Here is a 17,085-nt window from a genome sequence, read left to right on the forward strand (position 1 = left end):
CATTTCTTTTAAGTAATGAGATTGATCCAATGATATAGCACCATCATTCAGGTATTGAATTTGCATTCCAAGGTGAAGAGTTGGCCTAGGTTTCCATTTTAATTCATAAGCTTTCAAAAGATGAGTACGAGATTCTTCAATTAGGTGATCAGAGTTGGAAATGATAAATCCATCATTGACGTGCATGTGTAAGTAAATAAAATGCTTGCCGCGTCAAAAGATGAAAAGACAACTATCAGCTTTGGATGTTTTGAAACCGAAAGATAAGAGTTTGCCGCGTAAGACATCGCTGAAATCCCGAGCTCCTTGACACGTTCCATAGAGAGATTTTCCAAGTTGCCAAACCATTCCTTCACTACCAGGCTCCACAAATCCTTTAACTTGTTGGATGTAAACTTGTTCTTTCATTATACCATGCAAGAAGGCAGTCATAATGTCAAATTGTATAACTGATAAGCGCATATAGGCAGAAAGAGCAACCATAAGACGTAAAGTATCAGTCTTACCAACAGCCGAGTAAGTATCATGATAATCAACTCCTTCAATTTGACAATTTCCAAAGCAAACCCAATAAGCTTTGTACTTTAAGACAACACCGTTTTCATCTCTCTTCTTCTTCAATACCCACATACCACCTATCACCCTAGCACCTTCAGGACGAGCAACTAATTTGCCAACACGATGTCAATTAAGAGAGTCAAATTCCACTTTCATGGCTTTCTTCCATTCATCAGCGTCAGGAGCTTCCATGGCCTGTTTGTAAGTAGGTTCATCGTTGGCATCTATTCCTACATGACCAATGAAATTTCCTAATCTCTGAGGCTTACTTGTATTTCTGACAGGACGATCGTTTCGATTACTGGACTCCGATGTTGTACTGGTAGTTGATCTTTGAGTAGGAGATTGATGCGATGTAGAAGAATGAATTGAAGGTAAAACAAGTGTTTTAAGAACTGGAGGACTAATAGGACTATTTGATAAATCATTTTGAACATGTTTAAACGAAGATGCTCTATTAGGTGTAGATGAAATAAGAGAGTTAGAAACCAAAGCAGATAAAGGAATAGAGATGGAGAAGAGGATTGAGAATTTGTTGTTCGAGAGGGAGGAATGCAAGCTGAAGTTAAAGGGATATCCATTCCTGTGTCTTGAATGATGACAAAAGATGGTGATTTGGATTGGCAAGGTAAAGACGCGGATGGAAACGAATCTTCATTAAATATAACCGATCTGGTGATGATAATTTTTCTATCCGTCAAATCCAACACCCTGTAAGCCTTAGCTCCACTCTTGTACCCGATCAACACACCATCTCTACCTTTTAACCCAAGCTTTCCGGAAGTCCGCGGAGCTAGATAAATTGCCAAGAACTTTAAGTGAGGTGGTAATTAGGATGAAGTTACAAAGTTACATGTGTTATACCTTGTGAGTTTTTATATACTGGTGATATGTGAGCTGTGCAGTGGTGAGAATACAAGTGTGGTGGTGAGATTATGTCTGAGGCGGGGAGATCGCTTCTGAGATTGTAAGATTGTAGGTTGTGGTGGTGATAGTATCACTTGGTGCGTGAGCAGCCCAAAGGTCCCCCCCTTAGAGAAGTGGAACTTAGGAGAATCTTGAGGTTAGCCTAGGAGCTCCTATCTTCCTAGGAAATTCTAAAGGGGCAGTTTCGAAGGCTATAGGATGATACAAGAGGCTGTATCATCCAATACACTTGAAGGAATACAGTACACACAGGTGAAATAATGTCAATTGATTGTCCTTCAAATCCCAAACTTCTTTGACCGCTTGGCTTGGTTGTGACAATTTTCCCTTTACTTATTAACATGTCATCTTATCACAGAGTCTCTATATAGAGTAAACACATTGAGTGTTTTCTTCTCACCCGTGTCGCAAAGATGGATGCGAAACCTGTTTCCTTGCTGTATATTCAAAAATCCTTGTTAAAGTACATACAAGTAGAAAAATCTTGCCATTTTGAATGAGAATTGATCTCTTTGAACTTGTCGTTGCTTGGGCTTGAATGTCTATGCGTGCTCAAACTCTCCAGTATACGTCTTGAGGGTTCGAATCTGGCGAGGATGTCCAATGTGCATTTTTCACAGCCAAGACAACGGACCCTTAGGACCTTGAGTGCTTATAGAGGAAAGACAAATTGAGAGTACCGGGGGATTCATGGAATCCAAGAGGCTCACCAAAGCAGAGAGCGGTGAGCTTTCCCAACATGTCACGCAGACATAGAGGTATGTAGAACTCCATATATATCATATCCCCTTTTTGGAAACTTTGTAAAACTAAACATCGCTTTCATCATGACATTCACAGCCTGTCTCCATCCACGGGAGATGGCACTGGAACCGACTTGACCACCAGTCATTCATCCCACCCTTCATCCCAAGCAAGAAGATTCTTTTTGCTGAATGTTCATATTTTGCCGTGCTTTATATGTATGACTTCCGTCCGAATTTCAGGTTTTTGTCGCTTTGAGAGGTCCATAACAAGATTGGTCTTGAGTCGTTCTGACACATAACGCGAATGGTCTTATGCAACGGATAGGATAATTTGGGAGAACTCTCCTATGTGTATTATTACTTTGCATATACTTAATGCATTTTGTCTTTTGTGTTGTCTAATCTCAATTGCCCTTTTGGTATCAAATTCTTGTGATGATAAATCATCTCTTTCTTTCCTTTTAGAAAACAAAAAAAACATATAAACATCATAAATCTTCTTGCAGTCTTGCAAGAGCTTACTGTACAAACTGAATTGTGATCCTCCCTCACATTATAAGTTAGATCATATTGGAATCTGGATGAGGATGAACAATTGATGTTGAGAGGATGTTGATGGGCATCAGTGATGCTTAATGCGGTGGTCCAACCTGGTCAACCCGGTGATGGGAGAGTCTAAGGTAAGTAATACAAATTCTCAATCTGGGTGTGTGATGTCTGACCTGTCAGACAGTCAGTCATATTACACATTCACTGTGGTACTGTGTCGAACTCACGCCTCACCGTACATGAGGCTCTCGGATTCCATGAAGCAGCGGATTCTCTGGACAAATTATGCTCCATAGATTTCAGTGGTTGAGTCTCAAGTCGATTTGACTAGGATGAAAGATCTCATACAAAACAGGACTTTTCAGAAATGGCAAGTGGGGCTGAAAACTAGGAGCAAAACCACAAATATGCAAAGGGATCAATAGGCATAAAATCTTGTCCAAATGTAGTAACAAACAAATTGAAAATCCGCTGATAACAGGAAACCGGTTCGATGAGTGAATGAAATAATGCGATGGGCAGTAATACGTATAACAATGTATGACATCATTGCGGTCAGCGATCCTTGCCGGAAAACGAAACCTGGCTCGAAAAATGTTAGCATGAGCGTCAATCTAATCATGATTTTCTCAAGAGAGAAGGTTCATATCAGAGGCACTCACTATGAGGGGAATGTAATGGCGAAATTTTAGCGAGGCGCTTTTGGCTTCTTCCCACAACCCGACCTCGCGCACGTGTTGTAACAGCTGCATGGTCGTTTGGCAGGTATGGTGTACGTGTAGACTCATACTGACATATAAACATGACATGGGTAAAACATGTAATTTTTCCATGTCATGTTTGGTCGAAATTCATCCCCAAGCCAAATACCGTACGACACGACTCATACTGACACACATCGACATGGATTTTTGATTTACAAATCCCGTGTCGTAACATGAGTCATCTCGTACATCGTACCGTCCGGGAAGTGTCATACTGACACAACATGACACCAAATGTAAATTTCTCCATAATATTGCGTTCAGATCGGACTATCCGATAATTGAACTTCATCAATTTCATTCAACTTTTCCACTTCACCCCACAGCCTCTTGACAACGTCCTTTTATCTCCTTCAACTCCTCATTTCCATTTCTCAGTGGTCTATTTTTTAATTTCATTGCAGATTTTTATTATACTTTCCTCTGATGTGACAGATGATTTGCCTACTTTATAATGGCTATGGGTGGTGTTGAGATTGAGTGATGACTACAACATTAAGATTGAATGTCCAATCCAATCATTCTCAATTGTTATATGATGTCAATATACACTTTACCAAATGGCAAAAGAGTCAACAACAGATCATTATGGTTTATGTCAAGCTTTTTGATTGACTGTTTGGTAAAGCGTAGAACCAACTCTAGCTTTTTGGATCTGCCCCTTAAAAAAGCAGTGGATCAAAAAAGTGTTTTTGTGTAACACTTTTTGGCAAGAGTTCCAAAAGGGCCCTTATCTAGGGCCCCATCTTCTTTTGCAAAGGTAATTATAAATTAGAACAAGTGCAAAGTGAATTACAAGTTAGAACTAGGGAAATAAATCCAGAAACAATTTGAGGAGAGAAACAATAATAAACATCTAAAAATGACGCAGACTTCTTGTTCATGTTCTATACTTCTCCTTATCACTGATCCACAGAAAAATCTCATCAGTTAAAGATTCCTTATAGTCAGATAGCCACCCACTTTCAGTGTCCATCCCACACTTGGATCATGATAATTAGGCTTGCGTAAGGTCTGCGTCGAACCCTACCCACAAGAATCTGGTGTGTGAAGCCAACCCAGTCTTGGGGAGGACAGGTACAGTTGAACCTCAGCAGTGACCGTGAATCATCATGATCCAAAACCAATTTGATAGAGGAATGGAGATCAAGTAGTTCCGCATTCACATAGTGAAGAATGAACATGCAAGATCTGATTCCATCCTCTATCAAATTGGCCTGTGAGACTTCTGCGTGTACTGGTATCTGACCATCATGGAAGAAAGAATTAAGTTTTATCTCACATCATCATTGTGGTTTAAATGGATGAATCTAAAGATAAAAAAGTTGCATTACTTTGAAGAAATTGAAATGAATTGTTTTGAATTTAATAAATGAGATGGCTTGTTTTGATTGTTTTGATTAGAAACTAAAGATTCAGTGTAATTTGGTTTGATTGAATGATGAACAGTTGAGATGATTGAGTTTAGGTGAATCAGATGGAGACAATCGATTTTGATTGGATCAGATGGAGTCTGGAAATGATCAATATCGATTGGATCGGATGAAAGCAATCGATTTCGATTGAATCGGATGAAAACAATCGATTTTGATTGAATCGGATGAAAACAATTGATTTCGATTGAATCGGATGAAAGCGATTGACTTTGATTGAATCAGATGGAGATTGTTTTTGTGCCTAATCACAAAAAAATGTTAAACCATTGTTAGCTAAGAAATAACAAATGGATTGAAAGGGGGTGGACTGAGAAGAGGAATCTAAACCTGAGAAAGAGAACAGTCCAATAATTGAACAGAAAAGAAAGTGACTTTTGATGGAAAATTGATGAGTTCCAAGTTGAATATTGTGAGTACTTCAAAGATAGAAGGAGTTGAAATACTTACTCAAAGAAACAAAAGTGAAGGAGGGAATGTTTGAGTTGGTAGGTGGGAACGGTTGACTATGTACCGGTGGTGAATCGGGTAAAGCTATTAGATGCAAGATGGTGTCATGTTTTTGTCAGTATGGCACTTCTCGGCCATCAGACTGTCCGCCATGACTCATGTTACGACACGGTTTTTTTACATCAAAAATCCATGTCGATGTGTGTCAGTATGAGTCGTGTCGTACGGTATTTGGCTCGGGGATGAATTTCAACCAAACATGACATGGAAAAATTACATGTTTTACCCATGTCATGTTTATATGTCAGTATGAGTCTACACGTACACCATAGGCAGGTTTATATGGGGCTGGGATTGGTTTCCCGCAATTATTTGTTATTTGGGCGTTGCATACGGGTTTTGCTATTGGCGGCTTCGGTACTGAAACCAAGAGGGTGAGGCTGATGAGTAAGATCAAAGTCACAACGTTCTTCATTATGATGTACTTGACGAGAGGTGTCAAAGGTTGATTGATGAGAGAAAGTCTTAGATTCTGGACAAACTAGACAAAAAAGAGACAGGGAACAACAGGGAAGAAACCATAAGAGAAAGGCTCAGCTGCAAGTCCACAACTCCCAGTGCGACAAGACAGAGATATATGATTGCGTACCTATAAGATACCTATAGTCTTTAGCTCCGAGTTCCACAAGAGAAAGATGTGGAACCCGAGCTGATGCTGAGTGGCCAGCTCTTATAGTAGTCCAGACACCAATAATTGGGACTACATTGCGGTCGTGCCATGGCGTGAGAACAGCCTACAACCAAAACCTGTGGGAATTTTGCAAACCTCCGATTCGATATAAGTCCTAAATTTAACAAAGTCGGGACTTTGTTACAGCCGTTTCGAGAACTATCGGTAATTTTTATTTTTGCGAGCCATCGGGTCGGAGAAATGTCAATCAAAACGTTCTTATCTCAATTATCGAGGCCATTGGTCTTCCTAGACCGAGGGAAACCCGAGGCCGAGGGAAGACCTGTTATTGATCCTTAAACCCTTGGGAGAACCCCTTTTAAATCTCTAAATTAAGATCTCATAAGAAGGACGCTTCCACTGTCTCCTCTATATTTTTTGGCGGTTTCAACGAAACTTGCGCAATCGAACGTGGAAAGTGCCATAACAAGGTATGAACTGAAGGAGAGTGACATGAAGAAAGCCACCCAGAAACAAAGGAAGGAGCTATGCGATACCATGTTGAAGTTGAATACGAATTATAAAGAACCTTAGTTATCTCCCTTGTAAACTGGGTGTCACTAGATAATGGGGGGAAGTGAGACTACATAGCGGGATAATTGCACTCTTTTAAATCATTGATCGGTCCCCTATAAAGGTTAGAAAAATTCCCGAATATCATGCAGTTCAGATTTGAATCTCATCTTGGGTGATCTGTATGATAAGGATCAGAAGCTGAAGTTGTGTTGTAACTTCAGAAAAATTGCTTTCTGCGAGGTCAGATAAGTTTTCTTTTTGTTAAATGTCATTTTATAACAAGCATCAGATATTGAAGAAAATTCATACTTGTCTTGAAAATACTCAATCATGCTCAACACATGATCTTCCGTACACTACCGTCCAACGTGTTGACAAAACCGATTTGGCACCGACAACCTCACACATGACATCGCGCGAATGGACTCAAAGCCATGCACCGCATGTCTCAGCCTGATATCTGCCCGATATACCCAAAAACTGTAATGGGGTCAATATCATAACGGGCCGAAGCGCGGCGTTGCTACTCCGAGTCAAGAATAGTGCCCAAGCATCCGCAGTGACCTGCAGTACATGTGGCCGCGTGTTAACATCAATACACGACTCTTGACTGGAACATTTCGCACTCCGATTTGAGTGAATATTCCGGCCGGGGAGTCCTTTTTTATAGCTATCTCAGTCAAATGTGATTTTCATACATGAATCATTGCCTCCAAGATCATAAAATTTCAGTTGAATGTAAAATCCTGACATGATTCACACAGGACCCTGGACAGTGGAGAGCTCCGATATACGCTCCTAATGGAAATCCGGAGATCTTGTTCTCCTACCTACACAAGTTTCGCTGGCCTTCAAAAAAAATCTCGGATTCCTACCTGTTGACAAATTACCATTTGTTTCAAAAGACATCTCAAAATTCCTTCCATTGCATCAAGGACCCTCAATTTTTTTTGGCATCTGATCATTGAAGCCCCTCAATTTTTTTCTGGAATTTGGTACAAATATCTTGTTATATGTTGGACATCAAGAAAAAATGAAAAAGTTCAAATTTCAGTTTTTGATTGGATTCAAACCCAGCAACCAGTTTTCAGTGGTATCCAGAGACTTTGCTCTCCTACCTATGTACCCAAGTTTCACCAGTCTTCAAAAAAAATCGTGGATTCCTACCTGTTGATGAAGTACCAGTTTTTTCAAGAGACCCCCCAAAATTCCTTCCATCTAAATACCAAAAAGAAGGATCACTCGCATGATTCTGGTCCTTTGGCATGGTCCGTCTGCTGGTCCCAATTTTTTTGACCGATCATGTTTCATGGTTGACGTCAATCAGCGTCAATCCTTCTTATACCTCATCCGCCCTATTCCACAGCTCCTTGGACCTTTTTGAGCTTTTTCAATTCCCTTTTCAATACGATCTTTTCACACTGTCCAATACATACTACTTTTTCTGCAACTTTTTTGATTCTCTTTTCAATACATAAATTGTTGATGCTTTTTCAACTGTGTATAGTATTTGTGTTGGCTTTTGTTTTAGCCATCATTGTCTTTTCCACACATCAGCACACAACACCTCTCAGGATTCTTTGTCTACGTGTTCATCACCTATTTTATGCTACTATCCCATCCGACTGCAGTGTAAACACCTTTCTTTGCTATTGTTCCTTTTGATTTCCAACTTTTGTTCATTTACTCTTTCAAACACCGATCAGCTTATCGTATGATCTTTGTTCACTTACTTTTTTGAACACCAATAAGCTTATTTTACATTGCTTTTGCAATTGAGTTGCGTTTTCATCCTTCGATTTGTGTGCATTATTTGTCATTGCACCTTCCGGTTTTGGTTCAATGGACTTCCAATTCTTGTTAGGTTATTGTATTCTTTTCCTTGTTTGTCCACGTAAGGCATACTTTTCGTCATGTCTTCCAATTGAGGTCGATTTTTCAATATTTGAAGATCAGTTCTTCCTCCGACCAAAATCTTTATCCCCTATCCATTGCACATCGTTAAATCCCACCTACTGCTTCACATTCACAACTTTTACCCCTCACATGCAGCAGACATTCAGTGGTGTACTCTTGACTTTGTTTACATTGATCAACAACAAGGTGGAGATCCATTATGTCCCAAATCAATGATTCTCACCACTTTCAATTCACTTAGTTTTTATTCCTCTTTTGACCTTCTGCTATCTTGCCCAACACTTGTCAGATTTCAGCAAGAGAGAAAGACAGATAGAGATGTCTAAAGAACCAAACAGAGAAAAGCAGTTATTTTTCAACTCCTATAGTCTCATGACTGTAAGTGTCAGCCCTGGGTACATATACATGTACCCAAAACTAACTTATAATATTGTACTTTTACTTATAAACCTTATTACATGTACATACAGCTTATAAAACACATGTAACATATAATAAAACATATACAAACATCAATTACATATGTATATACACTTAAAAACATATGTAACATGTAATAAAATACCAATTACACCTCATAACTCAGTGTCAAGAGTTAAAATGCTTATACTACATAAAATACATAACACGTATATGTAATTATGTTATATTAATAATAATAATAATTAATAGTAATTATTAAACCCTAAACCACAGTGATGATACAATCAAATATCATTACAATTAGGTTTGGAGAGGAGGATATATAAACCCCTCCTCTCTCAGCCTTCAAGGATTTTCCCCCAAGCATTTTATTACACACATCTTTTAAAGAACCCTTTAAAGTTCCTTTGAAGTACATAATCAAAAGTCTTATAAATATAAGACTAGTGATTCACTTCATATCTTTAAAGTAGCTTCCTGACTAAAAGATAAAGTAATCTTACTCTTCATACCCTGGATCCCTGCTTTCCCTAAGCAGAACACCCATATCAGGTTAGTAACCTTCCAATAAACATCAGGTTAGTTACCTTCTGAACAACTACAGGTTAGTGACCTATATCAACTCACAGGTTCGTGTACCTTCTGAACAACTACAGGTTAGTAACCTATATCAACTCAAGGTTGGTGTGCCTTTGGAACAACCATAAGTTGGTAACTTTATAACAACCAGATTTGTGACCTCATATCACTCTTCAATCAGTCCCTTTGAAGATTGAAGGGAAGCCTTGGATCCAGCTTCCTCATTCTTTACAAGAATAACCTCCTCCTCAGGAGTCAACTAGCTGTAGTCAGTCTGGTCTCATCCAAAACCAGACCTGTCCTCTTTCTCCCTATCTTTTCTCTTTTATAATTTTATTGTAATTACCTTATATTTGCAATATACCTATAGTTATATAAAATTATAAACCTACCTAATCATCCATAGTGAGCCTTGAGTACCTTTTAAAACACTCAACCCTCACATTTGGGGGCCTCATCGTGTTGAAACCCAAATTTCAACCTCAACCTATTTTACCAAAAATCTGAGATTTCATACCTCTAGACACAAAGATAAAAAGAATAAGTGTGATCAATCACCAATCACCTTATCCAAATCCTGTTAGTCACTACAAAAGTTTTTTTTATCAAACTCCAAGATAAATAAAACTACACAACACAAATCTTGTATAGAAGTATTACAAAACAAAACAATACCAGGCTTAATAGTTATCATTGAAACTAACATCTCTTGTTTTTTTTTTTAAAAATCAAATTTTCTTTTTTCAATTTTTTTTGGATGCTGATGCGAGGACACCCCCCCCTTCACTCGGAGGACACCCCTCTCCCTGTATTACATATGTATTGAGTAACTTAAAGTTACATATGTATGCAGTTGAAAGAAAAAAACATGGCCCACATGTTTTTTCAATCCACTGGAAACCATCCACCACATATTCATCTTCAAAGTTTTCAACTAATGCCTGACACCACGCCAATTGATCCAGTATTACTAGGCCTCGAACCACATCAGCTACCGTACACTTCATGCAAGGAAGCAGAGGATGCCATTCAAGGCTACGCTAATAGTCGTGGATACTTTTTGAACCGACTCCGCTCAAAGAAAAGCAAAACTGGATGTGTCAGAAAAGTGTGGCTAGAATGTGCTCATGGAGGAAAGCATCGACCACAGGAAAACAATATACGAAAAACATCTACTCGGCTCTTAGAGTGTCCATGGTCAGCTGAAATTCAACGCCAAGCAATAATTGATGATGTGTATGAATGGAGGGTTCTAATCACCATGAATGAACATAACCACGAGCCTTCAAAGTCTTTAGTAGAAATACCCGGTGCAAGATCTCTGACAAGCAATCAGCAAGACAAAGTCAAACAGATGAACATATGCGGAACAGCACCTCGAGTTATCTTGAAGAATGTGAAATTATCAGACCCCACTAATTTAAGCATACCTCGCGACATCTATAACTTGAATAGTCGGCACAAGGCTGATTTTCTCCAAGGACGAACATCACTTGAAGCTTTACTCGACACCCTCAAGGAAGAAACTGTTTATCATGCATATGAGAAAGACACCAATAACCACTTGCTCCGTCTTTTCATTGCACCCAATCTATGTGTCTCAGCAGCTAAAACCTACGGTGCTACAGATGTGCTGCTGATGGACTCGACATACAAGAGTAACAGGTGTTGTTGTCTCTTTGATATCTTGATCAAGCAACGGAAACTCATATGAACTACATCTTTTTGGGGCAGATACAAAATGCCACTTCTACACGTTGTAGGTGTCACATCAACACATCAAACACTCTCCTTATGTTACTGTTTCATGCATCGAGAAACTGAAGAGGATTATATATGGGCATTGGAACACGTCAAACTTGCCTACAAATCACTTATATCAAAAGAAGTCGTTGTAGTTACCGATCGAGAACTCGCCCTGATGCGTGGGATTAGTCAAGCTTTCCCGGAAGGAAAAAACTTGCTGTGTAAATGGCATATTAATCAAAATATCAATGCAAACTTGAAGAAATACTTTCCTGGAAAAAACGGAAACGAAGACAGCGAGGATTGGAATAAATTCAAAGCCAAATGGACAGAGGTTTGCGACTCGATTTCTCCCAAAGAATTCGCAGAACGATTTCAGCAACTTCAAGAATATATCAAGCCGGCTGGGTATCAATATCTTGACAAGACTTGGATCAAGTATAAAGAAATGTTTGTCCTTGCCTGGACAAAGGATGTGAAACACTTTGGTCACACAGTTACCTCACGAGCCGAAGGGGGTCACGCCAATATAAAGGGTTGGATATTGGTATCTACTGGCGATCTTCAATGTGTTTACGTAAAGATTAACCTTGCATGCGAACAACAAGTTAACTTGATATCTCATAAAACCTCATATGATTGCACCCACAATCTCATTCAGCTTCGAAGCGATTTCTGGCATCGGGTCCATCGCAAGATTTCACATCACGCATTGATCCTAGTGTGTAGCATCAAGTTTTTTATGATTCAAACTGTCGTATGTTGGCTGAAATCCTTATCATAATCCATAGACCTTGGAACAGTATCAAAAAGCAGTTTCAATCACAACCACATCAACTTGCACATATGTATTCAACGGGTCTCAAGGTTTACCTTGTTCACATTTCATCCGTCACCTGCTTGATTCAGGTGAATCACTCATGATCCAGCACTTTGATCCACACTGGCATTTGAACCGAGTCAGGCATGACTCAAGTGATCGGTCTACACCAACCACCAGTGAATTATTCCACCATCTAAGAATACAACACGCAAACTTACCTCCACATCTTCAACTCACCCTCGAGAACGGTCTCAGCGACTTACTAAAAAACTGTACAGGATCTGTCAGCGATCCTATCCCGATCCGAACTCGAGGAAGGCCTTCTGGGGCCACTTCAAACTCTACCAAAAGAGATCTATCACATTTTGAGCATATGATAGCCGATCAAACTTCAACTCAACCAACAAAGAGAAAATGTGGGCTTTGTCGGGAAGGAGGACATGACAAACGCAGCTGTCCTAATACTAATAGGGCTCTAGAGGCCGAGGCCATTTGAGTCTGAGATGATCATTGCAATTGAAGATTTTACATCCCTTTGAACCAATCATGTGCCACTTGAGAGGTCTTCTATATGTAAGCTCGTCAACAAGGCTTCCGATGAGATTTGAGATCATACATAAGTATAATCTTCATGTCCGATGTAAGTAAATCGAGCGCTGCATGATCGCTCGATTTGAAATGAACAATTTTTTTAAAAATCAGATCATTGAATTGAATACATCTGTAATACAGGGAGGGGGGTGTCCTCCGAGTGAAGGGGGGGGTGTCCTCGCATCAGCATCCTTTTTTTTTTCTTCTCAAGAAACTCTGAAGCATTTCGAGTAGAACAGTAGAAATACCAGCTTTGAGTAATACCTCTCGAATAAGAACAGTGACAGCCAAGTGACAATTTAAACAAACTGACGGGTCGGGTAGTGTAATTACATATACAATACTAAAAAATTGGGGATTCAAATACCCCAATACGATTTTGACCATACTCAACCAACAAACCATCCAGACAGCCGACTGATAGACTTCAGGATAACGAACTGGAGGAGCAAACGAAATATCAGTTAATCTTTAGAAAACTACGGGGAATCGGATCAAAATCGAAAACGAGAATTTCTCCGATCGGACCAAACAACTAACAGACTCCGAAAGAAAAAGGGTACACCGTACTTTCGAATTCGTAAGCCACAGATCCCCTTTATTAATTACTTCAACCAATTGATTCGAAGAGGTCACACTGACCGAATTTCCATCGAATCCTTCCACCAGATCGTGAAAAAAGTTCTACTCCTACTTACCACCGAAAACGAGCAATCGAAAGAAATTCTTTGTGGCAACGAAGACCGTACACAAGCAAGACTTGCGAGAGACACAAGTAAGCCAACTTTCAACTACTACAGATTGCTCAATTAATCTGATAGCATACTGACGGACACCACTTACACAGTGATCCTTCTCGAGAACCGCATCGGAAACGAAACCGATCAGCAATCTAGTCCTTATAAGAGAACCACCGATAGCGACTTATCTCATTCCCCAGAAAAATTCTTTCATCCCAGAACGAACTGTTATTCTAGCATTCACAGATCAAACAATTTCAATCAACTCTTTTACTTTATCAAAGTAATTCACAAGATAAAAAGTAATCGCACTCATACTCACCTTATCTCGTTCCTTAAAAATTCTTCGATTTCTTTTTTTTAATCTTCTTCATTCGATTTGAAAGAAAAGATACTAACAGTGTATTCGAATTTTTTTTTTCCTCATTCTTTAATTGTATCACCTCCAGTGTCTTTTCCACACTTATTCAACTCTTTAGACCTTGCTCATCACGGGACTCCTCAGCAAAACCCAGCCGAAGCTCATCGCACGCACCAATCCACGCCAGCCTTACCGGATCAACCGAACTACGACGGGTCCGTCGTCGAATTCGAAGACGCTTACGGTAATACGTCGCAAGAACCGATACTAATCAACTCTACGACAACCACGCCAGCCCCCGATCCCTTATCGAACATCGAGATCGACTCGCCAGGATCTGACGGTACTGCACGAGAGCAAGTTCGAGCCGAAGGGTCTCCACCAGCGAACTTACTAGTTGATCAACAAAGTAAGAAAATTTTTTTAGAACGCCGATTGATATTTCTACAACTGCTAAGATTATAATTCGAGAACGTGTTGAACTAACACATCATCAAATTTGATTAAACCTGTTCTATTCTCCATCTAGATACTCAAGGGGCAAATCCTGGTGGATCTAATCAAGGACAAGGAGCCCAAACCCAAAGTAAGTCGAGATCATCATCTGATTTCTTATTTTACCATCAAACGATCGAAGAATTCAGGTAATAATCATAATTTTTTCTTCTCTCCTTTACACTCAAACAACCTTGGAAAGATGGACTAGCTCAAGGGAAAATCTCACTTGAATCTGACCTACTATATTTTAGAGAAAAGCATACTGCAAATCTTGTAATAATAAATGCTGAACACATTCAACAAACATTGCACGTATGCCATGATGAGTTTATGTCAGGACATCTCTCAGAAGACCGGACAGTAGACAGAATCAAAAGCACAGCTTGGTGGCCAAATTGGAGACAAGACGTAGAAGAATATGTGAAGACTTGTGAAAGATGCCAAAAAGCAAACAAAGCCACGGGAAAAAGGTTTGGGTTACTTCAAAGAATAGAAGAACCAACATATGCATGGGAAGTCATTAACATGGATTTTGTTACTGGTCTTCCACCATCATTAATTAACAATTACAACTGTGTACTAGTCATTGTAGACAGATTTTCAAAAAGAACCAGGTTCTTACCATGCTACAAAGAGGCGACAGCAATGGATATTGCATTACTATTCTGGGAAAGAATAATTAGTGATGTGGGATTACCACGAATAATCATCAGTGACAGAGATCCAAAATTTACTTCTGAATTTTGGAAAAGTCTGCATACACTTATTGGAACAACATTAGCTCTTTCCACTGTGTACCATCCACAGACTGATGGTCTCAGTGAAAGAAATATTAGTACCTTAACTGAAATCATCAGGAGATATTGCACGGAAGGACTCTGTTACACAGACAAGGATGGACACACACATGACTGGCACACATTACTACCAGCTCTAGAATTAGCATATAATAGCAGCATACATAGCACAACAGGAAAAAAGCCTTTTGAAGTAGAAAGAGGCTATCACTACCCCAAATTACATATTTTCCCAGGAGATTAGAAAATATATATATATATATAGATATATATATATGTGAATTATATATATATATATATAAATTTGCTAATCTCAGAAGATAATTCACAAGTCTCAACCAGTATCACAACTTTTGGCACAAGTTATTCATAGCTGCCTGTTTTCTTTCAAAGTGTCACTATCTTGGCACGTAGTCATTTGGGAGATCTATGTATGTAGTATAATTGCAGCATCATTGTGGAATCATTACGTGTCCTGCCCATTCACTGGAGCTGGTGTTTCAGCACTTAGTAGTAGTACACATGATATATTTACAAACAGACAGGCCACAATGTGTGTCTTGGATCCCACTGGATATTCATGTTGTATGCATAAATAGGACTTCTTAATCGCATTCATTTGAATTAGACAGGACTTAAATATTCCACTTTTCTAATCTCAGAAGATCATTCATTACTGATTGTATTTGTTTTCTCGAAATCTTATAACTTCTCAAAGATTTACTCGTCACACTCATGTTACATAGATTACATGCATGTATCTCACCTTCTTGATTGCTCGATCATACCATGGCAACTGCCATGGAACCATGATGATTTAAAATGAATGTACAAGATCTTTATAATGATATGTCCGGGTATTGTTCACCCATATCCAAACACAAAGAGCCTGCACGCCTGAAAGTCTCAACGGTTAATCCCGGTTAATCACAGCCCAGGTCACAGGTGACTCATAATGATGGTTATAAGATATAAGTCCCCCAATGATCCATTTCCTTTTAGTCCTCTTTGTTGCAATACACTCAACCACTTCATCATGTATATTCAAGTTGAAACCCATATATATCTACCTACTTATATTCTTGAATATGTTGTTGACGGAAGGGTTGATCCTGATATGTTCTTGAGTAAAGCCACTCCTGCTAGATTTTTAGAAGTTATACTAGCTTTTTATCCTCACTTTGATTTCACTCAAGATGCTCGAGAAGATGATGAGCTTCTGCGCAAGATATTTATTGAGATGGTAGCTCTACGTCTATCAAATGTAGTTATGCCATTAGATGTACACACCGGTTACTTTCAAGCACCTTTCAACACTCCGGTTTTATCTGAACCTCAACAATCTTCAAAACGAGTGAATTCCAGCGCTGATATCGATGTCAGTCGCACAGATATGTTCAATAGTAACTGTCTTGCGTACCTCAGGGTTGGGCAATACCGTCATGCGGCCGAAAATATCACTTGCTTCACCAACACTTACACGTTCCTGAATCAAGACGAGATTTTGGAAATCAGTAATGCTTGTGGCGATGCTGAAGATAATCTACATGATACCCTTTCTCACCTTAAAGGAGCTTATCATGTCATCGATCGCATCCAACTTTTATCACGCCAGCCTGATATCACACCAACCGAGGCTTCAAACCTTGACCATAGGCTCAAAGTCGCGATCACTGGCTTGAGATTGAATCAGCAGATGTTTGATAGTGCTGTTCGAGATGTTGGATTTCTCTTAGCTTTGGTCGAACATCACGAGTAAGCGTTTTCATTTGTTTCTTTTTTAGTTTTATGTTCATCCATCCTGATTCTAATATTGTTACGGACGACATATGAAACCAAGAAATCGCTTTGTCAAACATCAATCAACTCCTGAAAAGTCGGGTCCAAATAAAAAAACAACCGAACAGGATTCAACTCCACCTGAAAAAAGTGTTTAA

At 39.3% G+C, this 17,085-nt stretch overlaps 1 protein-coding gene across 1 annotated transcript; it reads left to right on the top strand.

Moving 5' to 3' along the window:
- Positions 1-16,184: 16,184 nt before the first annotated feature.
- Positions 16,185-17,085, top strand: MELLADRAFT_88691 (uncharacterized protein; the record flags this gene model as incomplete). The annotated part of the gene is made up of 2 exons (XM_007412003.1): positions 16,185-16,903; positions 16,989-17,085. 2 exons carry the CDS (start codon positions 16,185-16,187, stop codon positions 17,083-17,085), a joined length of 816 nt encoding a protein of 271 aa, XP_007412065.1.

This window comes from Melampsora larici-populina (assembly GCF_000204055.1).
Source record: "Melampsora larici-populina 98AG31 unplaced genomic scaffold MELLAscaffold_28, whole genome shotgun sequence".
NCBI lineage: Eukaryota > Fungi > Basidiomycota > Pucciniomycetes > Pucciniales > Melampsoraceae > Melampsora > Melampsora laricis-populina.